The sequence below is a fragment of the Cebus imitator genome, unplaced genomic scaffold (genome assembly GCF_001604975.1).
Source record: "Cebus imitator isolate Cc_AM_T3 unplaced genomic scaffold, Cebus_imitator-1.0 Scaffold72, whole genome shotgun sequence".
Taxonomy (NCBI): Eukaryota; Metazoa; Chordata; class Mammalia; order Primates; family Cebidae; genus Cebus; species Cebus imitator.
Window position 1 is genome coordinate 5,665,526 of NW_016107387.1, and position 25,053 is coordinate 5,690,578.

The 25,053-nt window shown below is 38.0% G+C and overlaps 1 protein-coding gene across 9 annotated transcripts in view; it reads left to right on the forward strand.

The window, feature by feature from the left end:
- MYH10 (myosin heavy chain 10) overlaps positions 1 to 25,053 on the forward strand; it is a 152,606-nt gene that overhangs the window by 33,209 nt on the left and 94,344 nt on the right. For 5 of the 9 annotated variants that reach the window (XM_017531469.2, XM_017531468.2, XM_017531473.2 and 2 more), the window contains exons 4-7: positions 8,434 to 8,461; positions 17,735 to 17,837; positions 18,457 to 18,486; positions 24,803 to 24,895. In XM_017531469.2, the coding sequence (XP_017386958.1) occupies positions 8,434 to 8,461; positions 17,735 to 17,837; positions 18,457 to 18,486; positions 24,803 to 24,895 (254 nt within the window). The remainder of the gene's footprint in view (positions 1 to 8,433; positions 8,462 to 17,734; positions 17,838 to 18,456; positions 18,487 to 24,802; positions 24,896 to 25,053) is intronic. The other 4 variants (XM_017531471.2, XM_017531474.2, XM_017531472.2 and 1 more) reach the window with 2 other exon arrangements.

A 25,053-nucleotide genomic window follows, 5' to 3' on the forward strand; every position in this document is an offset into this window, starting at 1 on the left:
CAATAGCAAAGTCTTGGAACCAACCCAAATGCCCATTGATGATAGACTGGACAGGGATAATGTGGCACATATATGCCATGGAATATTATGCAGCCATCAAAAACGATGAGTTCGTGTCCTTTGTAGGGACATGGATGAACCTGGAAACCATCATTCTCAGCAAACTGACACAAGAACAGAAAATGAAACACCACATGTTCTCACTCATAGGCGGGTGTTGAACAATGAGAACACTTGGAAATAGGGAGGGGAGCATCACACACAGGGGTCTGTAGGGGGGAAATAGGGGAGGGACAGAGGGAGTGGGAAGCTGGGGAGAGATAGCATGGGGAGAAATGCCAGATATAGGTGATGGGGAGGAAGGAAGCACATCACACTGCCATGTGTGTACCTATGCAACAATCTTGCATGTTATTCACATGTACTCCAAAACCTAAAATGCAATAAAAATAAAAATTGAAGAAAGAAAAAAATACAAAAAAAATTAGCTGGCCATGGTGGCAGGCACCTATAATCCCAGCTACTTGGGAGGCTGAAGCAAGGAGAATCACTTGAACCTGGGAGGCGGAGGTTGCAGTGAGCCGACATTGTGCCACTGCACTCCAGCCCAGGCAGTAGTTTGAGACTCTGTCTCAAAAAAACAAAAACAAACAAACAAAAAACCAATGCAGAGTAATCTATATAGCATCAAGATCAGAATTTGTCAAAGAAGTTTGAATACTTAAATTGTTTTATTTTTTGTTAAAGCAATATATGAAGATAGTTTTTAAAAACACAAAGTAAGACATAAAACTGAAGAAACCTGTTCTACCCCTACCTATTCTGGATTCCCTCTTTAGGAATTTTTTCTTATATATGTACATATATAAATAAGTATATAAGTGTATAAATAATTACTAATAAGTAATAAGCCTATGATATTTTTCTTCTTCCCTTCTTTCTTTCCTTTCTTCCTTCTTGTCTTTCTTTATCTTTAGACTTCATATTATGGAAGAAGAGTTTTTATACTCATCTCAACCTTCCCCATATCTTTCGATAGAATTTAAATCAACATTTTGCATTTTAACATTCAACATTTAAATTATTATTCTATGGTTACATTTCCTTTCTTATATAATTTATTTTCCTTGGAGTTAGTAATTTTCCCATTTTGGGGACTACATCACCTACATTAATTTGACTGAACTATAGGTCCTCTTTCCGTAGACATAAATCCATCAAGTAATTTCTCAGGGTCATTCCCCCTTGAAGACATACCTACCAAAGCTCGTTATTCTCCTCCAGTTCCTGCTTGTTTCTTTAGACTTGCCTTTGCCCTTACTGTAGAAATTCCTTTTGCTTCTTTTCTTGGTTGTATTAATTTGTGGTTCTCATATGCTGTTAAATTTTGGATAGAGGATAACCTCTGGTAGCTTCCTGAGAAACACTGGAAACAACCAATTATTATATCAATAAGTAAGTAATTAGAGGTTGGCTCATCCACATAGTGAAATACCAAGCAGCCACTTTGAAAAGATGTTGGACCTACTGAGGGATCTTTTGAGTATAATAGGTAGACCTATTCCCTCTCCCTTTTAGGAATAAGCATTTTAAGAACAAGATTGATATACATCAAAATGTGAACTTTGAGAATGCAGGTTGAAGGATTTCGAAACTGGATACAAGTTTCCTACATTAGAAATAAAAGCAAGGAAAACAAGCCATTCTCAGAAAGAAACATCAAGAAAGGCTTTAAAAAGTCAACAAACGGGCCAGGCACAGTGGCTCACACCTGTAATCCCAGCATCTTGGGAGGCCAAGCTGGTTGGATCACCTGAGATCAGGAGTGGAGACCAGCCCGGCCAACATGACGAAACCCTGTCTCAACTCAAAATACAAAAGAATTAGCTGGGCATGGTGGCGCATGCCTGTAATCCCAGGTGCTCGGGAGGGTGAGGCAGAAGAATCACTTGAACCTGGGAGGCAGAGATTTCAGTGAGCCAAGATGGCGCCACTGCACTCCAGCTTGGGAGACAGAGATAGACTTGTCTCAAACGGAAAAAAAAGGTCAGAAAATATGCAACACCAAATATAGCACTTGTAACAATAAACATAAGTACTTTTAATATCCCTGTAAATAAAAGAGAGCCTATTACGATCATATGCCATTTACAAGAAGGACATCTCAAAGTAGCAAAATAATAAAAGTACAAGACTGAGCAGATACCTCAGCCAAATGCATGCAAAAAGCAAGCATAGTCTAAAGTCACTTCACTCTGAAGTAGACCTCAAAGCAAAAACAGGGACAAAGAGCATTACTTTATGCCAGGAGAAGGAACATTTAATAATGATTTATAGTTGTCTTGGATCTATACATTGAGTCTTCTGATGTAGAGATACAGACAGTAGGAACTATCACTCCTCACCCACCCTGTGAAGCTGTAAAATATGGTAAAACCCTTGCAATGACACCGTTAAAGAACCGTTCTTACTGGGGAGACGGGGTACAAATGAAGACAATATCGAGCAGTATGAAGAAAATAACAGAGGGTGAGAGCACACAGATTGCAGGGATAAGGAAGCGTGAAATGGTGATTTCATAGGGCATTAGTTTAAAAATGTACAAAAATCATTAGCTTTCTTATGAATCACCCATTATCCTTTACTATAGCCAAAAATAAATAAATGCTAGGAATAAACACTAGTGTTGCCATTTTGAGAATGTTATATAGTCATCCACACTTCAACCTTTGAATGTGGTTTCTTTTATTAGCATAATGCATTTGAGATTCATTCACCAGTAGTTCACTCTTTTTTAGTGCTGAGTAATATTCTATTATATGCATATTCCATGGTTTATTTATTCACTTACCATGTAAAGAACATTTAGATTGTTTTCAGTTTTTGGCAATTAAGACACTGTACACTTGGCCCTCTGTATTTGTCAGTTCCACATCTGCAGATTCAACCAACTATAGATTGGTGCAAATAATGGATGGTTGCACCTGTACTGAAGATTTACAGACAGACTTTTTTTCTTTTCATAATTCCCTAAACAACATACTGTAGCAACTATTTACATAGCATTTTCATTGTATTATTATAAGTAATCTAGATAGGATTTGAAGTATTAATATATGGGAGGGTGTGTGTAGGTTATATGCAGATACTCTGCCATTTCATTTTTTAATCTGCTGTGGGTTGGGGGTTTTCCTGGAACGAATGCCCCACAGATAACAGGGACCAACTGTATACATTTGTATGCAGGCTTTGTGTGAGCGTAAGTTTTCATTTCATTTGGATCAATACCTAGGAGTACGAGCCCTGGGTCATATGGTAGATGTGTGTTTAACTTTATCAGAAACTACCAAACTGTTTTCCAAAGTGGCTGTGCCATTTTGCATTCCTAACAGCAATGGATGAGTTGCAGATGTTCCCCATCCTTGTTAGCATTTGGTATTGTCCTTCTTTATTAAATTGTAGTCTTTCTAATAGATGAGTAGTAGTATCTCACTGTAGTTTTAAGTTGTATTTTCCTAATGCACCTTTTGATGTGTTTATTTTGCATCTGTATATCTTTGGTGAAATGTCCAAATCTTACTATCATTTAAAAAAAATTGATAGTTTTCTAATTTTTCAATTTTGAGAGTTCTTTGTCCTTTCTAGATAATAAGTCTGGAATTTAATGGGATAAGTGATTTGCAATTTTTTTTCCTCCTAGTCTTTGACCTATTTTGTGTTGATTTTTTGTATATGATGCAAGGTATGGGTTGAGATTCATCTTTTTGCATATGGGTATTCAGTTGTTCTAGCACTGTTTGTTGAAACAGCTATTTTTCCATTGAATTTCCTTTGTACCTTTGTTGAAAATCAACAAAGGTCTATTCCAGGACTCTCTGTTCCTTTGATCTATATGTCTCTCCTTTTGCCAGTATCACACTGGCTTGGTTATAGTAGCTTTATAGCAAATCTTGAAATCAGGTAGTGTGAGTCTCCCGGCACTGTTCTTTTAAAAAATTCTTTAGTTCCTTTGTCTTTCCATAGGTATAAATTTTAGAAACCAGTTTGTCGATTTCTGCCCAAAAAAATCCTGCTAACATTTTGATTGGATTGCACTGAATCTGTAGATCAATTGAGGACGAATTAACAGCTGTATTGTGTCTTCTAATCCGTGAACACAGTTTGTCTCTCTCTATAGGTCTTCTTTGACTTCTTTGATTAGTGTTTTGTAGTTTTCAGCATACAGAAATGTTGCATATACTTTGTTAGATTTATAACCAAGTCTATCAGATACCTTGGCGTAACTAAACATTTAATGTTTTTTAGTTTTAATGGAACTTTTAAAATTTCAATTTCCAATTGTTCATTATTAATATATAGAAATAGGATGTTTTAAATATATATTGACTTCTTTGCAACCTTGCTAAACCCACTTATTCTGAAAGTGTTGTTTTTGTTTATGTTTTTGTATATTGTAGATAGTTTGAGATTTTCTGTCTAGATAGTCATGTCCTCTGCAAATAGAGACATTGCTATTTCCTCCTTTTCAAAGTTGCTTTTGATTTTGTTTTCTTACTTTGCAGTGTTGAATAGGAGTGGTGAAAACAAACATCCTTCCCTTGTTTCTGACCTTAGAGAGTTAACATTCAGTTTTTCACTGTTAAAGATATTAACTGTAGGGTTTTTTTGTAACTGCCCTTTATCAGGTTGAAGTTCCCTTATATTCCTAGTTGCTGAATTTTTAAAAATCATTAGTGAATATTAAGTTTTGTCAAATGCTTTCTTACATCTATTCAGATGGTCAGAGGGTATTTCTTTAAATCTGGTGATGTGATGAATTAGATTATTTACCTTTGGGATGTTGAACTAGCCTTGCACTCCCAGGACAAACATCATTTGTTCATTCTGTGCATCATCTTTTTTTATATATTGCTGGATTTGATTTGCTAACATTTTGTTGAGAATTTTTGAGTGTTTGTTTATGAGAGATAAACAATCTTCTTTCATTGTAATGTCTTTTTTCCTGTCATTATCAGGGTGAGGTTTGTGTCTTAGAATGGATTCTTCCTCTTCAGTTTTCTGAAGAGTTAATATAGAATTGGTGGTGTTTATTCCTTACCTGTTTTGTAGAATTTTCTATTACAGCTGTGGTTTCTTCGTGGGAAGATTTTTAATTACAATTTCAATTTCTTTAATGATAAAAGGCTGTGCAGGTTACCATTTCTTCTTGAGTGGGTTTTAGTGGTTGTGTCTTTTAAAGAATTTATCCTTTTCATCTTAGCTGTCAAACATTTTGTCATAAAGTGATTCCTAACATTTTTTTACTATCTTTTTAATATCTGTGGGTTCTTAATGATATTGCTGTTTTAAAATTCCAAGTATTGGAAATTTGTGTCCTTTTCTTCTTTTTTCTGATTACTTCGGCTAGAAGTCTGTCAATATCATTGATCTTCTCAAAGAAGGAACATTTGGCTTCATTGATTTTTTTTTTCTTTTTTCTGTTTTCCACTTCATTGTTTTCTGTTCTTTATCATTTCCTTTCTTCTCCTTACATTGGATTTAATTTGCTCTTTTATAATTTTTTTTAGGTAAGAGCCCAGATCATTGATTTGAAAACTTCCTCATTTTTCAGAAAGTGATTTAATTCAATATAGATTTATTGCATACTTCCTTATGCAATTTTTGGAATGTGCTTTGGAAAATACTGAGCTATCAAATGAGTCCCTACTGTTTAAAAGGCTAGTTGCATTTTCGAAAGTGAGTTTTTCCCCCTTGAATATCACTGTAAGGCTCTGTTTGGCGACATGTATAGGGTTTTAGAGTAAAACAGTCGTTGTCCCCTTGAATATCACCATAAGGCTCTGTTTCGTTGCATGTATAGGGTTTTAGAGTATAAAGGTCATTGGAAACTGTTGTGGTGCTGCAGTTGGTCCTTGAAGGGTGAAAAGGATTCAGGGAAGCAGAGGTGGGGAGTTGATCACAGACTTAGAGAGAATCTGGGAGGTTGGCAAGCCCATCCCCCTTGTACCAAGGCCCAAAGTTAGTACAAGATCAGACAGACAGATAACAAAAATAGATGGGTCTGGCTAGAAAAGAGTTGTTTTTTGTTGTTGTTGTTTGGTGGGGATGGGGATAGCAAGAAGAGTGGGGGAATGAATTATGCAGCAGGCAGAAGTGTAGGTCTCAAATTTTAGACAATGATAATAGCATGTACAGATGTGGGAAGAACATCATTCTTAATGAATTAGGAGCCAATTTTTGGGGTTAATTTTTGTGTGCTTTGATTTCTTTAATGTGTGAACTAGTTTCTAAAAGCCATAAACAACTTGGTATGGTGAAGTACTGTAGAAATTGCTAAGACCAGGAAAATTTGGGGGTCTGAAGATGCATATTGAGAGGGAATAAGCAAAGGTAAAGTTATGGAAGGTGAAGAACCAGTCAGCAAGGAATAAATGCCTCATTTATAGATACGTAGTTTGTGGCAGAGCTAGAACTAGAAAAGATTCCAGGTACCATTATCTTGCCAGTGCCCACACAGCACCTAACACTGGGTTTCTCTCAGCAGACCTTTATTAAAGCTAGCTATGGCTCACCAAAGCTGTTAATGCTGAGACTAAGGAAATAAGACAGTCTCAGATCTCAAGCAATGCATTCTAGTGAGCGGTCAACTGCAGTATTGTTTGTCGGATTCTAAAATACTCTTAAAAGAAGGCAACATTGAGAAACCTAAGGAAGAAGCTATTCCTGGAGGAGGTGAAGGTGGACTGAGTCCAAAAGGACACACAGGAGATATCCCAGTGTTTGTGGGTCTAGGAAGAGTATGTTGGAAGAAAGGATATAGTGTGACCTCTGTGTAAGTAAATGAGTAAAGGAGACCAACATCGACTATGTAATAATGAATGTTGCCTGAGTCAGAAGAAAAAATAACACAGGGTTATGAGGTATTAGAATGCAATTAGGGCCAGGTGCCATGACTCATGCCTATAATCCCAAGATTGTGGGAGGCTGAGGCAGGTGGATCACTTGAGCCTAGGATTTCAAGACCAGCCTGGGCAACATGGCAAAACGCTGTCTCTACAAAGATATGAAAATGGTGGCACCTGCCTGTGGTCCCAGCTACTCAAGAGGCTGAGGTGGGAGGATTGCTTGAGCCCAGGTGACAGAGATTGCAGTAAGCTGAGATCCCGCCACTGCACTCTAGCCTGGGCAACAGAGCGAGAATCTGAAAAAAAAAAAAAAGAAAAAGAAAAAGAAATTCGACTTGAGGGGCAGGACAGTACTATGTTCTTTGTAAATCTCAGTTTGTACATAGAATGTATGGATTTGTTTAATAATAGTATGTAAAAACAGTATGGCATAGTAAATGGAACACTTATTTCTCTTTCATGGAAGTTATTTATGCTTAACTACTGTGAAATCCTCACTGGGCACCCGAGGCATCGACCAGAGGAAAAGCAAGTACAGCATAGCAAGCAGCAAAAAGCTACTTGGGCCATGCCCTGTGAGCTCAATTCCTTTCTAGTCAATGACAAACTTTTTTCATATTGTTGAGAACACACACAGGTGCTAGAGGCAGACAGGCCTGGATCCTCATCCCGGCATCCTTGCCCCTTCTTAGCTGTGTGACTTAGAAGGATTACCTAACCTCCCTGAGGAACATTTTCTCATCTGTGAAATAAGGATAGTAATACTCATAAGTGATCAGAAATTCTGCATCCTATACTGGTAATTTTGTCCATGGACTAGATATGGGTTTGATTTTCACCTTTTTATTTGAAAATTTTAGTTGGATCCTTAAATCATTAATCACTTTAAAATTGTGTTAGATTCTTTTGTTATATTTGGTATATAAAACATCTTGACTTGAGACAATGTTTATAGATGTTTATCCTCCTTCAACTTTCTTTCCATTCAGTGTTTAATACTTTTTTTCCTCCTTTAAGATCAAATTAGCAATGATTCCTCTCCGGTTGTGAGTATTCTCGAAGCCATTCTGAAAGGCAGTGGTTTCCAAATCTGGCCAGGTGTCAGAATCACCTGGGGAGCTTATTTAAAGAAGCGTTTTTAATCCCCACCTCCCAGAGTTAAATGATTGAGTGAGGTGGAATGCCAGGAAATACATTTTTATAAAACTTCCCTGTTGAATTTGGTATATGGAAGGGTATGAGAATCAAGGTTAATTAGACATATGAAGTCATCCAGGCAAACGTTGTGTGGAATAAGCCTAAGTTATTGTTATTTACCCCCAGAGACTCTGGCATAATAATAGGAGATAATGAGTGGGCTTGATTAGATTTAGGACTCTATAATGGGGTTGGAAAGGCATTAACTTGGCTTGAGAGGAGTAGTTACTAATATTTTATAGGCTATTACTGCAACTTTATTATATCACATATTTTAAAACCAGGCAAATGGTCACTTTCTTTTTTTTGTTTGTTTTGTTCTGTTTTATAGATCGTGAGGACCAGTCAATTCTTTGCACGTAAGTAAATGTTGAACGTTCAGATTTGCTTTTGATTTTCTTGGAAAGTAGAGCAATTATTTTTGTTAGGGGGGAGGGGAGAAGTAAAGCAGTAGTTTTTAAGAGTTTGATGTAAACCTTGCAGTTATTTTAAGACTAAGATTATATAAGTTGCTTAAATTTTGTGTTAATGTTCGGTTGTCAGTCTGGGCTTTTCACATATTTTATAATGTTAATCTGTGAAACTTACATCTTTAGTTCATATGTCCAAGTGTAGGCCTCCTGGACATTTCAGTAATTTATTCTTTTTACTCAATAAGCATTTATTAATTATCATGTGCCTAGTGTACTGTGTGCTAAGAGTTGAACATTCACAGCAGAATAAAACAATATCCACAAAAGGACACAATTAGAAAGATTACTTTGGTGGCAATGTGAAAAACGGAGTGGAGGAAGAGTTGAAACAAGAGGACTAGTTAGGAAGCTATTCAGTTATCTGGGCAAGACATGGTGAGGACTTCAGGTGCAGAAGTGGATTTGAACCTAGAGAGAAGTGGTTGCATTTAAATGGTGTTTGGTTTAGGAGGACGACTTACCAGGACTTGGTGATTTACATGCATAAGAAAAGGGAGCTAAGAGAGAAGGTGTTGATGAAGTCTCCTGACATGGGAACATGGGAGGAAGAACAGGTTTGGAGTGGAAGATAATGAGTTTGGTTTAGGACATGTTGCATTTGAGGTGGAGCTGTCATGGGGCTCTTGGTTATGTGGGTTTGGAGCTCAGGAGAGAGAAAGAGACCTGTGCTAGAAATGTAGATCTGAAGAGCCAGTGGTATGGAAGGTGGTGGAAGCCATGCCAATGAATGAGATTGCCTTAGAAGAATGTGTTGAGAGAAAGCAGAGTGTGGAATCCTGAGGAAAACCTACACTCGGGTGAGGCAGAGGAGGAACAGCCACAAAGAAGGCTAAAATGATCCATCATACGAGGAAGCAAGAAGGTGTAGTGACACAGCAATCAAGGGGAGAGAGGCATTTCGGGACAGAGGGCGGGGTCAGCACTTCAGATTGACTAGGAGAGATGAGCAGCACTGTGCGCATTAGACCCAGCAATAGAGAATGGAGGGTGCTGGAGTGGACTGGGGATAACGAGGAGGTAGAAGCCAGGTGGCAGTTGAGGTATGAAGAGGAGGTGAAAATGTTAAAAATAAAATACAATTTTTAAAAACCCAAATATAAACCTACTACTTTCAAATAGTTTGAGAAGGTGAAGAGTAATTGAGTGGTGATAAGAAATCAATAGGATTTTTGTTGTTATTGGTGGTGTTTTTAGTGTGGGCAAAATTAAATGCTGATGAGAGGAAGATAACATTTTGGGACTGTCTGGGATGGAGGCAGGAAAGAGAATTGAGAAAGCAAGGAGGGCGATGAGACGCAGAGCACAGGGGTTGAGTGTCTGGGCACAGTGAGGTCCTGATGGGGGTGCGACTCTCCTTCAGTGACAGGGCCGAGGAGGCAGATGAGTACCAATGCCAGTAAGTAGGGGTGGGGAGCTATGAATTGAGAAAATTCTAATCTAATGATTTCTCTTTTCTACGAAGTAGAACTTTGTATTTAATAAGAAAGAGGAGTGGCAGGACAGGAGGTTTGAGGAGATGAGAGTCTGCTTTGCTATGTGAATTTTCTGCTAGCATTGTTTAGTCTTGAGGAGTTACATAAATTAGCTTTTCCTGAACAACAAATCACCCTGAAACTTAGTGGCTCAAATCAGCATGGTTCTAGAGGTTTCCCAGCAGTTGGATTGGGCTCAGCTGGGCAGTTCTGCCGATCTGGTCCAGGCTCAGCTTCCTCATTAGAAGCTTACTCCTGCGTCTGCAGACAACTGTGGGATGGCTGGCTGACTGTTGGTGGGGGTGCCTTGGTTTCTTCTCCACCTAGCATCTCTTTCCCCAGCAGTCTAGCCCTGGCTTTTAACGTGGTGGCATTGTTCAACAGCAGCAAGAGGGCAAGCTCCAGTATGTAAGCATTGTTCAGGTTTCTGCTTGTATCACATTGGGCTGTCCCATTCCCAAGCAAGAGTCAGGTGGGAAACATCATAAAGTGAGGCATGAAACACTTGGGGCCATTACTTTAGTCAGTCCACCAGGGGTGTGTTGGAATACAACCAAATCCAGGCGGAGGCTTATATCTTCTTTTAGATTGAGTGGTTTGATGAAGACTTTTGGGAGTGTCTGAAAACAGGAAGAACTTAGGGGGGGAATGACTTGCTGTTTGACAGAACAAAGGTTCGTGAGTACTAATTTTGTTACCCAAAGTCATTGTTGCAGACACTAGCACTTATAATTAGATGATCAACACCATTTTTGTTTGTACTTTGTCCCCAGTTAATAGACTTGGATTTATGAGGTAAGTCTTCTAGCACCCGGGTTTATCTCTTCTTGGGTACGAAGTGGCAGTCATCAAGTACCATGTTTTTGTTTTCTTCCATTATTTTTTAAATTGCTTTTTCCATTTTATTAAGAATATTTTCAGACATAAAGCACAGTTTAAAGAATTTTGCAGTGAACTCCCATGTGTCTATGATCTAGATTCTACTGTTGATATTTTGCTGTACTTGCTTTATCCTATTTTCATCTGTTCATCATCCATCAGTCCTTCTTATACGGTATATGTTGGGAGGAAAACTTTTCCTCTTGCAACTTGGGTTCAGAGTTTGGGGGCCTGCAAATTAACTGACAGTAGACAGATTAACGGAGAAAATGTAAGACTTATTTACACAAGTGTACTCAGTGATGAGTGTCTTGTGGAATTATAGAAATAAAAGGCATATATCCTCTCCTTGACAGAGGGCCCCATGTAGTTTAAGGCTCCAGTGGGAAAGTATGGAGGGTTCTCTTGGTCTGTTTGATGCTAATCAACAGCTGGGTTCATGCTTCTCAGTGCTGAAGGTCACTCTTTTCCCGATCTGGGAACCTCCCTAGGAGGGGTCAGTGGCAGCTACATGTATATACTAGGGGCTCTGCTAAAGTTTAGATGATGTTTCCTTATGTGACTGCTGAGATGTTTTCAGTTTAAAGTGATTTTCATACCACTTTAGTGGGCTATTAATCCCTTCATTGGATGCATTTCAAGTTCAATTGTAGATAGACATCAGTACACTTTCCCCCGAGTACTTCAGCATATAGTGTTAACTGAAGCCCAGTACTTTCATATTATTCTTTTGAAGCAAAATTTACTTAGAATTAAATGCATGAACCTTAAGCATTCATTTACTGAGTCACTGTATAACGTGAACCCCTATCCAGATGTAGACAGCAGTACCATCACCCAGGAAAGTTCCCTCTCCTATCCCTCCATAGGTACCTAGCCCCACCTCTCTCAGCCTCATAATAGTTTAAAATTTTTTAGATACCACTAACTGTGATATTTAGTAACAGCTTTTCATGTTCATAGCTATTACAAAGTTACATTATGACCTGAAAAATATGAAAAAGTGAAACAATGTATCTTAGATTTAAGAAAATATGATATGTTCCATGGTGCCTTGGAAGATCCACCAAATACAGTACTCCAAGTACATGTGACTGGGGCCCTCTTAAACAGTCCACAGTCAAGCTAATTAAGTTTTCTGCATAAGATAACTATTTAGGGGCAATCACTCTGTGATTCTCCCCATGCTCATGTTAAATAAATTTGTGTGCCTTTTCTCTTGTCAAAAAAAAAAGTATTTAGTCAATGATTTAGTCAATTTGCTTTTCTAATGACGATTTTAGATGTCCTCAAGTCTTAAAAGTTTGGAAATTATTAGATGGCTATAGCTGTGTCTCACTTCGATGGTATTTATGTTTTGAAAGAAAAAAGTATTAAATCAACTTGTAAATAGAAACTTAGTATGTTTTCGGCAAATATGCAAGGAAAGGAAAAACATCCTTGGAAGTGTTTTCTGCGTTAATCTTTGCAATACCTCTGTTATGTCCATTTACTGTTACATTATCCAAGACTTCATACTAGCTAGTGCCAGTGCGATAGTGGAGACTTGAGCCCAAGCCTGTCTTGATCACAAAATCTCTGCTCTTCATAGTAAGCTGCTTTCTAAAGAGAGTTTGGAAACTATAGGAAGTCATCTACTAATGTTATATATTTGTATATGTATAGGTAATATAGGGGGCAATATGTATATGGTGTTTTTCAATTTGAGGTTATCTAAAACAAGGAAAGGGTGATTTTGAAAGTAGGCTGACTTCAATGTTACAAATATCCAGACAGGAAAAAAAAATACCAATATTTTTACCAATAAAGATCTAAAAAAAAAGGTTTTCTCATTGGGGAAATCCCCATGGTCCAGAAGGGATTCAGAAAAAGGTCTCAGAATTTGTCACATATTAACGATCTGCGTCACTGCTTCTTTAGGCTGTTGTTTTTTTATGTTTTTGTTTTGGATCGCACATCCGTTTGAGAAGCCAAAGCTGTAGACCTATTGAGGAAACACAAATATGTACACATTTAGAAACTCCAAATCTTTTGCTTCCGAACGTGCTTCAGCAGATACAAGACACCCCAGCTAGAAGCCTCCTTGCTTTGTTCTTGTTAGCTTTGTACTTCTACCACTCTCTTTGAAGGGTTTCTTCTCCAAAAGAGCATGATGCGGGGCCTGCGGCCTTCCCCCTTAACCATAGTCCTGTCTTAGACTAGCAGTGAAACAACCAGCCACTTAAAGACTGCTTCACCATTACATCTTGTTTTGTTGATGGAAATGAGGTCAGATTCCCTTTGTCCTCACTATTTGAGGTCTTGGCCTGTTGTTCACTTTTCTGAGGATTCTCCTTACTAATTTTCTTAGAAGTCTGCTGAGCTTTCTTTTTTGGCTCTCTTCCCCCTGCTTTTGTTCAAGCTGCTTTTACCTCCTCTGTTTCCATCTGGGACAGAGGAGCCATTTCTCATTGTTTCATTTTGTTTTTTCTATTTTTCCAAGATTTATAGTTCTTTGATCCTGCCACCTCCTTTATTAAAGTCAGATTTTAAAAATTTCTATTACCATCTTCATCATTATCATAGCTCTTGGTGTCACCACTACCGTTTATTGAGAGCCTTTTGGCCAGGGGCAGTGCTAGGCTCTTTCCTGCATTATCTCATTCCTATGAAATCTCATTTAAAAGACATACAAACTGAACCTTAGAGAACTGAATAACTTGCCTAAAGCTCCATAGCTAGGGAGTAGCAGAAGGATTTGAATCTAGATAGGTCATTTTGACTCTAGCTCAGGTTCTTAACCACTATCCTAATATTGATTCATAAAGTTTAGTAATTCAAGTCACCTCATGTATAGTAGATGAATATTTGAGTGGGCAATAATGGATAATGTTTATTCAATGCCAATTTTATGCTCTAGTTGGGCTGTATTTTTTCTTCAACAGCTATATGCATTAGGAGCTATTATCCCCATTTTACAGTGGGGAATATAAGACCCATAGTCTATCCTCTTGGGAGCTCAATAGTAAGATTTTGAAAACATCTGTTTTTGAAGCCATATTTTCTATAGCAGAGTTACCTTAGACAAGAAATATGTAAAATTTAGCAGGATTCATAAGCTATTGTTGAAGTATGGCTGCATAAGTGTGACAGGCAGGAAAAAATGCTTTTAAGGACACGTGAAGCATATCCAATGAGGGAATTAGCTGGGACACCTCAGAGACAAACCAGGCTGGAAAGTAACAGTCATAACTATATTTGAGACAAGTCATCATTGGTCTAAGAAAGAGGCACATTTCTTGGCATGATAAGAAATTATCTTTTTGAAACCAACAACCAACATCATGATTAACATGGAAACACTAAGTATTTCTAATAAAGTTAAGAACAAAACAGAGAGACCACCATGATAGCTAATAAGAAATTACATTTGAATAAAACCCAGATTCTTTACCATGACCTCCAGAGTCCATGGCATCCCTCCTCTTCCTGCTCCATCAGTCTTTCTGGCCGCTTCCTCCCCTGATTGTTATTTATATCAAGAGCTTGGTGTAGTCCAGGAAGGGATGGCCAGGTACCAGGATTTACCTCTCCATCTTTCTGAACACATTCCTCAGCTCTTCACTTGCTAGTTCTTGCTCATCTTTCAGGAGCCTTTTCCCTGACTTTTGTATCTAGAGGAGGGGCTGTCCTTCCTTCTCTTTTTCCTTTTAGTGTCTTTTGTAGCATTCCTTATATCCTTGTAATCTAATATTCTTACCTGTTTTTCTTATTTATTTAATGACTGTTCTTCTATTTATTTTATTTTTTTTGAGATGAAGTCTCACTCTGTCTCCAAAGCTTAAGTGCAGTGGCAAGATCTCGGCTCACTGCAAGCTCCACTTCCCAGGTTCAAGCAATTCTCCTGCATCAACCTCCTAAGTAGCTGGGATTACAGGCACCTACCACGCCCGGCTAGAAGATAACATTTTATATCACCTGAGAATGAATGTCTTTTTTTTTTTTTTTTTTGAGACGGAGTTTCACTCATGTTACCCAGGCTGGAGTGCAATGGCGCGATCTCGGCTCACCGCAACCTCCGCCTCCTGGGTTCAGGCAATTCTCCTGCCTCAGCCTCCTGAGGAGTAGCTGGGATTACAGGCACGCGCCACCATGCCCAGCTAATTTTTTGTATTTTTAGTAGAGACGGGGTTTCACCATGTTGACCAGGATGGTCTCGATCTCTTGACCTCGTGATCCACCCGCCTCGGCCTCCCAAAGTGCTGGAATTACAGGCTTGAGCCACCGCGCCCGGCCTGAATGAATGTCTTTGATACTGGGATGTGGGCTGAATCATCTAGGGGGAAAAATTAGATTACATCCTTACCCCAAATCATAAATTTTTTCAGATTGAAGATTCAGCTATAAAAATGAAACTATCAAAGTTGTAAAAGAAAACAACAGATGGGTTTAATAATACAGATGATATAAAAATGAGAGTACAGATTGATGTAATCTCGATTGCCGGAGAGGCCTCTTTTAGCGTGAACAGTGGGCAGAAACCTTAAAAGAAAAGCTTGGTAGATTTGAGTACCTAAGATTAAAACACTTCTGGATGGAGAGAAACAGAAAAGGGAACTAATGTTACTACAACATGAGGGATGGTTAATAAACTTAATATAGGACATAGCCCTATAAACAAGTACGTGGATTATGTCTAGAATTATCAGTTCCTGGGACTAGAAAGGATCTAATCCAATGCCTGCATTTTATAGATTTGGGATACTGAGACCCAGAAAAGAAAATTTCCTTACTTGAGGCCAACAGTTGATCACTAGGGTTTCTTCAACCAATCTTCCCTGCGGTTGAGATTGTGGTTGTCAGGGCGCAGAGTTAAGAAGATAATGCAACCAGTAAGGCTACCAAAAAATTTAAGTTTTGGGTACTTCAAACAGTACAATTCTTTTTTTCTTTCTTTCTTTTTTTTTTTTTTTTTGAGACAGGGTTTCACTGTGTTGCCCAGGCTGGGGTGCAGTGACACAATCACAGCTCATTGCAGCCTCAACTTCCTAGGCTCAAGAGATCCTCCCACTTCAGCCTCCTGAGTAGCTGGGCTAACACAATTTTCCAGCCTTGACCTCCCAAAGTGCTGGGATTACAGGCATGAGCCATTGTACCTGACCCAAATAGTACAATTCCAAGAAAGAGTCCAGCTTTGTTAGAAAAACTAGATTTTCAATTCTTAGATTAAATGCTTAGAGGATTATTCGTTGGCAATGTATAGAATATTTTTGAGTTTGGGTTTTTTTTTAAAGAAAAATTAATTAGATATTGAAATTTTTATTATAATCCAAATTGAGAATTTTGTTGATTATAAAGTAGGTTTGCTTTGATCGTGTCTTAGGGAAGCTTCAGTGTTTGGCCAGAGGCCATAATTCAGGTATCACTGTGTGTGTAGCAGCTTGTTTGAAATTCAAGCTTAGTACTGAGTAGAAATGAAAAGCAACTTTTTAAATGTGTCAGCCTTGCTTGTAAATATGAATCATTTAAAGTGGTAGTATTTATCCTCATTCACAACAAAATTCATAGTAATCACTTATTTTGACAACAAATTATGCCTGCTATGTGTCAACACTGGGTAAGGTTACAAGGATTAAAAAGAAACAAAACATAGGCTAGGCAGGTGACTTGAGGTCAGGAGTTTGAGACCAGCCTGGCCAACATGGCTACACCCTGTCTCTACTAAAAATACAAAAACTTAGCCAGGCGTGGTGGTACATGCCTATAGTCCTATCTACTTGGGAGGCTGAGGCAGAATTGTTTGAACCCAGGAGACAGAGGTTGTAATGAGCCAAGATCATGCCACTGCACTCCAGCCTGGGCAACAGAGCAAGACTTTGTCTCAAAAAGAAAAAAAGAAAAAAAAAAAAGAAGCAAAACACAAGTAAATAAATATATGAGGCTATAGGCTCTGCCATCAGGAACCTGGCCTATGAGGCCAGCAAATAATGGGAAGATCTTTAACAAGGTGTGAATGAGGCACAACATTGACACCAGGAAGCAAAACGTCACCAGCCTCCTCTGAGAGGGGGATCTGAGAAGGCTTTCGGTGGCTTTGAAGATGAATATCAGCACCAGCAGGCATCTCAGAGTTCTTTCGGCTCCTTCAGATTAAATCATATTAATTTAATTGTTTTAGGGATTCTGTTTGTAGTGCCGGATATGTTTATGGTACTAAAGAGTTTTCTTCCTGAATGTTCTAATAAATTTCACTTCTCTGGTAGAACCTCCCACCCCCAAGGGAAAAAAAAGTATTATGAACATTTTCCTGTGTCCTTTTACTGGCATCTATCAAGAAATATTTGGGTTGGCCGGGTGCAGTGCCTGAGGCCTGTAATTCCAGAGCTTTAAAAGGCCGAGGTGAACAGATCACTTGAGGCCAGGAGTTTGAGACCAGCCTGGCCAACATGGCAAAACCCCATATCTACTAAAATATAAGAATTAGCCAGGCGTGGTGGTGTATGCCTGTAATCCCAGCTACTTAGGAGGCTGAGGCACAAAAATTACTTGAAGCCAGAAGGCAGAGGTTGTAGTGAGCCGGGATCGTGCCATTGCACACCAGCCTGGTGATAGAGTGAGACTCTGTCTCAAAGAAGAAAAATAATTATTTGGGTTTATTATTTAATACCTCTTATAAGAATAATTTTCTAACTACTGCTGAGTTATTCTTTCTATTCTCTTAATTTTTTATTAATTATTGTTCCAGTACAATTTAATTTTATCAATTATAATTTTGGAATGCATGTGCTGTGCTTTCATTAAAGCAGCCTATATTAATTATTTCTTCCAGGGGTGAGTCAGGTGCTGGGAAGACAGAAAATACAAAGAAAGTTATTCAGTACCTTGCCCATGTTGCTTCTTCACATAAAGGAAGAAAGGACCATAATATTCCTGTAAGTTTCTTCTCTGTTGTGTTTTAAACCTTCTTTTTTTAATTTATAATTTCAGACACAAAAATAAGGAAGCCAATCCACTCTGCACACTGCTATAATCGACAGCTCCCTTGTCTCTACCCGCTCCCTGCCACCTACCCAGCAACACTTTTTTCCACTCCAGAAGCAAGGATACAAGGAAATTGCTGTTAAATAGGCTTTCTGACAGGGCAAACTGGAATTACGGTTATGGCTTGTATGCCTAATTTGTTGCAAAGATTTGGTGAGAATTGTTCAGCAGTACTTATGGAGACTTATTTTCCACCAAAAGAAGATGCCCTTATTTTTAGCAGTTCTTTCTGAACCTGCAGTAGCCTGTTGCTACTACCCACAGCAACTTGAGGCGGGGGTAGAGATATGGGAAGAAGTGATGGTAGGAAAAAGGGTAAGAATAGAAATGTCAGTTATCCTTAATTTTTAGACATGCAGAAGTGGTAGTTAATACAGCCTGATTGAATGCCGGCCAAACCAGCTTCTGCAGTTCTCAACTGCACATTGGCTTGGTGCTTTGGAAATGGCTTACTGCTAGGCAAAGACTCAAACTTGCTAACATTTGCATTTATCTGTTTGTAATGAACAGCAGGAATCGCCTAAACCAGTGAAACACCAGGCAAGTGCTTTTCTTTATGCTTCTTAGTCTTGAGTGTTTGCACCAATTTCTGTCTGTAGATTGAGTCTCTGCTAGAATCAAATACCACTAGTTGTAAGTGAAATCTATCATTAAAAAAATTTAATTTTGAAAATTTATTGCTTAGAGCCTTATTCTTTCATGAGAAGCGCATGCTGTTTTGCTTTAAATTTGTTTTCTAGATAAATTTTAATATTTATTTGCCCTTTTATCATGACATTGAACTGCATGTTTATGAAGCCTATAAATGATGGTTTCCTATGTCATATACTAGGTGGAATTATTTGTATACTTACCAGATACATGGAAACCTAGCTTTATGCCATACACTACATTTTGAATTTGAGGCTACACCTTTAAAAGTTGTACCTTTGGAGCTAATAAATTTCTGATATGTTAAATTTTTATGGCATGGCATAGTTTCTGCCTATATGTGTTTTAAACTAAAAGCCCAATTGTATTTAACATATGAAATATATTAGAGCTGGGCACAGTGGCACATCCTCAACAGTCCCAGCTGCTTGGGAGGCTGAGACAGAAGGATTGCCTGTGCCAGGTATTTGAGGCTTCAGTGAGCTATGATCACACAACTGTGCTCCAGCCTGGGCAACACAGCAAGACCTCATCTCTATAAATAAGTAAAATAAATTATGATTTTCTTATGCTGGGCAAATAGTGGAAGACAGTTATTCTTCCTAATTATCAGATGCTTGCCTTTTAGCTCCATAGAGCATAGCAATGAAGAAACCAAGAATCATAGCATGACCTCTATTTCTCACTACCTGGAAGGAGGAGGAGGACAGACCTGAGCTAGATTCCTTGGATAGAGTAGGGCATCTATACTTGGATTAATCCTTTCCCTAGCATTGGAATGGCTTTGGTTTGTCTTCTACAAACATAATGATACGAAGGTAATATAAAGCCAGAAACAAGAACATTGAGTTAGGGAAATGATCTGTTAATATAAAGAAGTGATCATAAATATCTAAGGAATTGCCATAGACACTGATATTTTAGGATATCATTCTTAAGATTCTTAAGAGATTGCCAGCCACCAAAGCTGTACTATACTCATGAAGTCCTGTGATGTCTGTTTGCTCCTTTAGCTGCAGAATAGACCACTGATACAAAGGGTTAATGAAATAATCATTATCCTGTAGGATATTTAAAAGCCTCTTTACCAATTAAAGAAGGAAAATCTGGACCAGAAACCAGCTTTTCTGTAAGCTTTAGAAGTACTTGCTAAATGTCCTTTTAATATGTGCTTGTGTCACTACTGAAATAGTATTAAGCAATTAATACACAGATTTATGTTTTCCAAATTCCCTATGGAACACATACATCATTGTTGTTAACATTTTGTTTCGATGTCATTTTAAACTACAGAGTGGATCCCTGTTGTGTGTGAGTAGCATGCCTGCCCCACCTAGATTTTACTTTGGGTCAAATCAATCCCTGGGAAGCACATTCTCCCAAAGAAGGCAGCAGCTTCTTTGGGCCGTGCTTCCAGTCATGGCCGATTTGCATGTCGTACTGCATGAGCCCACTGTGCACACAATCTTCAGTGCTGCTTTTCCCGAGTTGATTTTAATAGTGGTTAAGCAGTAGCTATGCTGATGTTTTTAGAAATATTAGAAGAATATTTGTTCTTACTTTTTCTTCCCCAACACAACTGAAGAACATGAAATGCTTAACAGCATGATAGGAAATGGTCACACCCAGGAAGGGTCCTGTCAAAAAGTTACTTCTCCCCCCGCTGGGTGCCACTATCTGCGACTTCTTCACCCCACTTGAATGATTGCTTTAAAGTTATACTTACTATGTGAAGTCTGTACTTTGCAGGGTCACAGTTTCTTTTGGTTGATTTGATACCACTGGCCTATGATTTTATATTTAACTTTATAAGCAAAAGTTAAATTCCGAGGAACTATTTGTGTACATCCACCATTTTATCACCAAACAGTAGTATGAATTGTAAACACAAAGGGGAGGGTATTTCCAGGCTCCTGACTTTGTCAATCCTTTCTTTATCTGCTTGTTTATCTACTCATTCTTTTTTTGAAACAACGTAATTGAGATATAAGTCACATACCATTCAATGTACCCATTGGAAGTATACAATGTAGTGTTATTAGTATATTTACATGATGCAATTATTATCATAATCAATTTTAGAACATTTTCATCACCCCAAAAGAAACTCCATACCCATTAACAGTCACCTCCCATTTCTCCCCAGCCCCTGGCAACCACTAATCTACTTTCTGTCTCTATGAATTTGCCTATTCTGAACATTTCATGTGAATGGAATCATATAATATGTGGTCCTCCCTGGCGGTTCTTTAATTTGGCATAATATATTCAAGGTTCATCCAGATTCTAGCACATATAAGTACTTCGTTCCTTTTTATGGCCAAATAATATTCTATTAAATATGTGTCACATTTTGTTTACTCATTCATCAGTTAATGGATATGGATTTCTTCTACTCTTTGGCCATTATAATTAATGCTGCTATGAACACTCATGTACAAGTTATGGTGAGAACATATTTCTTTTTTCTTGGGTAGATACCTAGAGGTAGAATTGCTGGGTCATACGGTAATTCTGTTAAGCATTTTTAAAGAGACTGCACCATTCTACATTCTCACCAGCAACGTGTGAGAGTTTTGAGTTTCTCCATGTCCTCATCGACACTTAGTGTTGTCTGTGTTTTTATTAAAGCCATCCTAATGAGCGGTGTGCTCAGTCTTTTATGTTTACCTTTTAAATTTTGTCTTCATTTTCAAAAAATGAACAAATACAAGCAAATCAGTTTTCAAAATTAAAGTCACAATACTTAAGTAAACTTTAAATAAACATTATCTATGAACCTTTGTTATGCTTTTTATAACAAAATTAAAGGTCTTACTTGGCTATATCCCCTTAGTATCCACGCTGCAGATGCAGCGTCTGTGTGCCCTCTTTCCTCATAAGATGTTGCTCTTAGAGACCCTCAAGTCTAGCACAGAGTTCATTGCCACTCCAAAGCCTCAACACAGTGCCATTTCAGAGCAGACTTGAAAATGATTAAGTTCTAAAACTTGACCATCCCCTACGAATGATTCCTTCAAGCCAGCTCACTTGCCTCCCTGTCTTTCCAGTCATATTCAAGACAACTTTGTATCCTTCCTCAACCTGATTTAAACTGTCCTGAACCAAGACAGAAAGGTGATAGATAACAAGTAGTAAGTAATTAGAGCCTGTCAATTGAGATTAGAGTCTGGTTATCAATATGTGATTGGTTGCTGCCGCCAGCTTTTAACCCTCCTGCAGCTCTGCCCTGCCAGGCCTGCAAGGTATAGCCCAATCCCAGCCTGAGTCCCCTTGCTGGCTGAACTGGAGTTTTGAAAGAGGTATATATTTTTAACCATTTCAAACTAATGCTGTATCATATAGTGAAGTGTATATTATATACTATGTAATAATTCCAGGAGTATAGTTTTCACTATTACTGGTAAACCTTTAAAGTGTTATATAACTCTAAATATTTAGAACTTTAAAAATCATTTCAATAGCTAAGGCTGCTTTTTTTTTAATATTCCAAAATAATATAGAATAGAAACAGGAGACATTGCCCATCCACTTCTAGAGGAAAAGTGAATAGTCACTGCCCCCTGATGGTTTATAAATGCCTTCATAATTTGGCTGAGATTTGTTAGCACCATTTATCTAATTATGAAATTGGTCAACACAGAAATTGCCTTATTTCATGTTAATTTCTATATGCTGTGATAATTGGCTTTGTGCCAGGTTTTCGGGGCTTTATTTATGAGTTTTTGAGATTGTTGCTCAATCTCACCAATGTCCACTAAAATACCATGACGCTATTAATGTCGTGGGACCCACAGCAGGAACGGAGGAGTACATGAGTCCACAATTACCATGGTGACTATGAGGACCTATAAATCTTCTTGCTGCCTTTGGCTCACCACCATTCCCTCCCTAAATACTACTAGGATTCTGGGTGTCCAACCTTTTGGCTTCCCTGGGCCGCACTGAAAGAAGAAAAATTGTCTTGGGCTACGCATACAATACACTAACAATAGCTGAAAAACTATTTTAAAAAAAAGGTTTGTGCATTATTTTCATGATATCTGCCATCACAGATAAGCAAAAAAGTCCTCACATTTAAATGGTTGGACACCCGTGGAACCTCTGATTATACATTCATTCAGCAAACATTTCCCAAGCATCATTTTGACCTGATACTGAGTTAGGCACAGGGAATACAACCAGGTTACTTGAAGCCAACACAAGACGAATAGAATCAGTGGATCTCTCTCTTTCTCTTTCTCTTTCTCTCTCTCTTCCTCTCTCTCTCTCTTTCACACACACACACACACTCTTACACATGTGCACACACACACAGGAAAAGAACCAGTAAAAAAATTTGACCCAAATAATCCTTTTAGCCATATCTAAGTAATATTAAAATAAGATATGCATTGCTGGCTTTACCTCCAAGTTGGGAAAACTCTTTAAAGATGGACTAGGAAAGTCTTTTTCTTATGACTTGGTAGGATAGTGTGTGATTTTAAGAAATCCATAGTCTAACAGTAGATATTTAGTATTAAGGTAATGCCCCACTTACCAGAATGCCAGTGTTTTTCCAAGTTTCCACATTCTCATCACATAGATTGAATTAGGTTTAAAACAAAAAGGCTTTTAGAGACCCAACAGTTGATGCAAAGTGAGTAAACCAAGGGCTTTGCAAGATATTAGTCATAGGAATGCTGATGGAAGTGACTGCTGACCCAGTTGGGGGAAATGCAGTCTATTCTACAACCAAATAATGACTGCCATTTTTAATGATGGCTCTCAGTCATCAGAGTTGTTCGGGATACCATGCTTAAGAAAGTTTGGCAGCAGGTAATGGTATAGAAAAACTTACAGCAAAAATAGTCTGGTTAGTGTTTTGAAGTTAAGAAACCAGAAGATTTGTTGTGCAGGGAGGAAACTGTCTAATGCCAAGAAAATGAAGTGATGCCATGTAATGACATCCATGTAGCTTGAGGTTCTTGACAAGACTGGTTCCTGACTGGTTGTGGTTGAACATAGTTGTAGACTGTAGTTAAGACCTGTGAACATGCAGACAGTCCTGATCATGCTGTAAAGGACGTACACAGAGCAGGTCCTCTTCCTATGTAATGTGCCTCAGGAACACTTCCCCACCCTTTCAGCTGAGTGACAGTCCACACCAGGGTGGCATGGCAGAACTATATGGATGACATATATTTGTTCTTTTTTTGAATTTGATGGTGATACAGTGCATCACATACCAAATGCCACTAATTCAAAAGCCTTATGTGAGGTTCTTTATGTGCATCTTTTTTGCTTTGAGTATCACATTTCCTAGCAGTTTTTATTTAGTTTTTCTTTAGGTCCAAAATACTGTGGGTATTTTAAAATATAGGGGTAAGATTTATGTTTGGAAAAAGCAGGTTTATTTAAGTCATAAAATATAATTCTGAAATTACATTCCAGAAACATAACATCACTTCTAGTGCTTTTCATGGCCAGAAATGGCATCGTGCTTTCTCATACAGCTCTCTGTTGTCTTTCATGATTAAAGTACATGTTAATATACATCTTTTGTTTGTAAAATGTGTTTTATAGCCTCATTTACATGTAAGTAAAGAGACTGACTAAAGCAGACATTATACCAAATACCCTCTACTCAGCCTTTCAAATCTGAGCAAGTCAGTAGCATCAACATCTTTACCATCCTGAGATAGAGATATTATATGAAATTCCTTGGAAAACTGGAAAGTGTTATATCAATACAGTAGTAACTGTTAAATTAACTGCCTTAAAGTTTTCACATAAGGCGGAGTTAAACAGAAGTATTAATATGGTCTCTCTCTTTTTTTTTTTAGAAGCATTAATGTGTTCTTAATTGGAGTATCATGCGAAATTTCATTTCATGAAAGCCAGTCTGTTTTATTTTCCAAATTCTGTGCCTGATTTATGTGCCCTGTGCTTAAGTTTATCTTCTCTGTTCAGTGTGACATTTTCTTCTCCTTGTGATCACTTTATAGATGCTAATTTTTTTCTTTTAGTAGAGTTTATTATCATAACCAGGATTAAGAAGCCAACAAAAGTTGCTGGATGGCAAATAGAATGAAAGATCTGAGGAAAAGATGCAGTTTCTTTTTTAAAAAAATTTTCCCTGATAACTTGAGTAAAAACATTAGATTAACATGCATCTGCTATTATTTGTGTGTCTGTGTGTGTGTGTGTGTGTAATGTCTTTTAGGGGGAACTTGAACGGCAGCTTTTGCAAGCAAATCCAATTCTGGAATCATTTGGAAATGCGAAGACTGTGAAAAATGATAACTCATCTCGTTTTGTAAGTTTAAAAGCTTTTAATTCCTTAGATTTCTAGTTAAATGTCTACTGTGATTAAGCAAATGAATTACTTTTCTTTCTACATTTTAAGAAGCTAATAGATGTAGTGTAGAACAGTGCTGTTCTGTAGATGTAATACAAGCTCACATGTAATTTTTA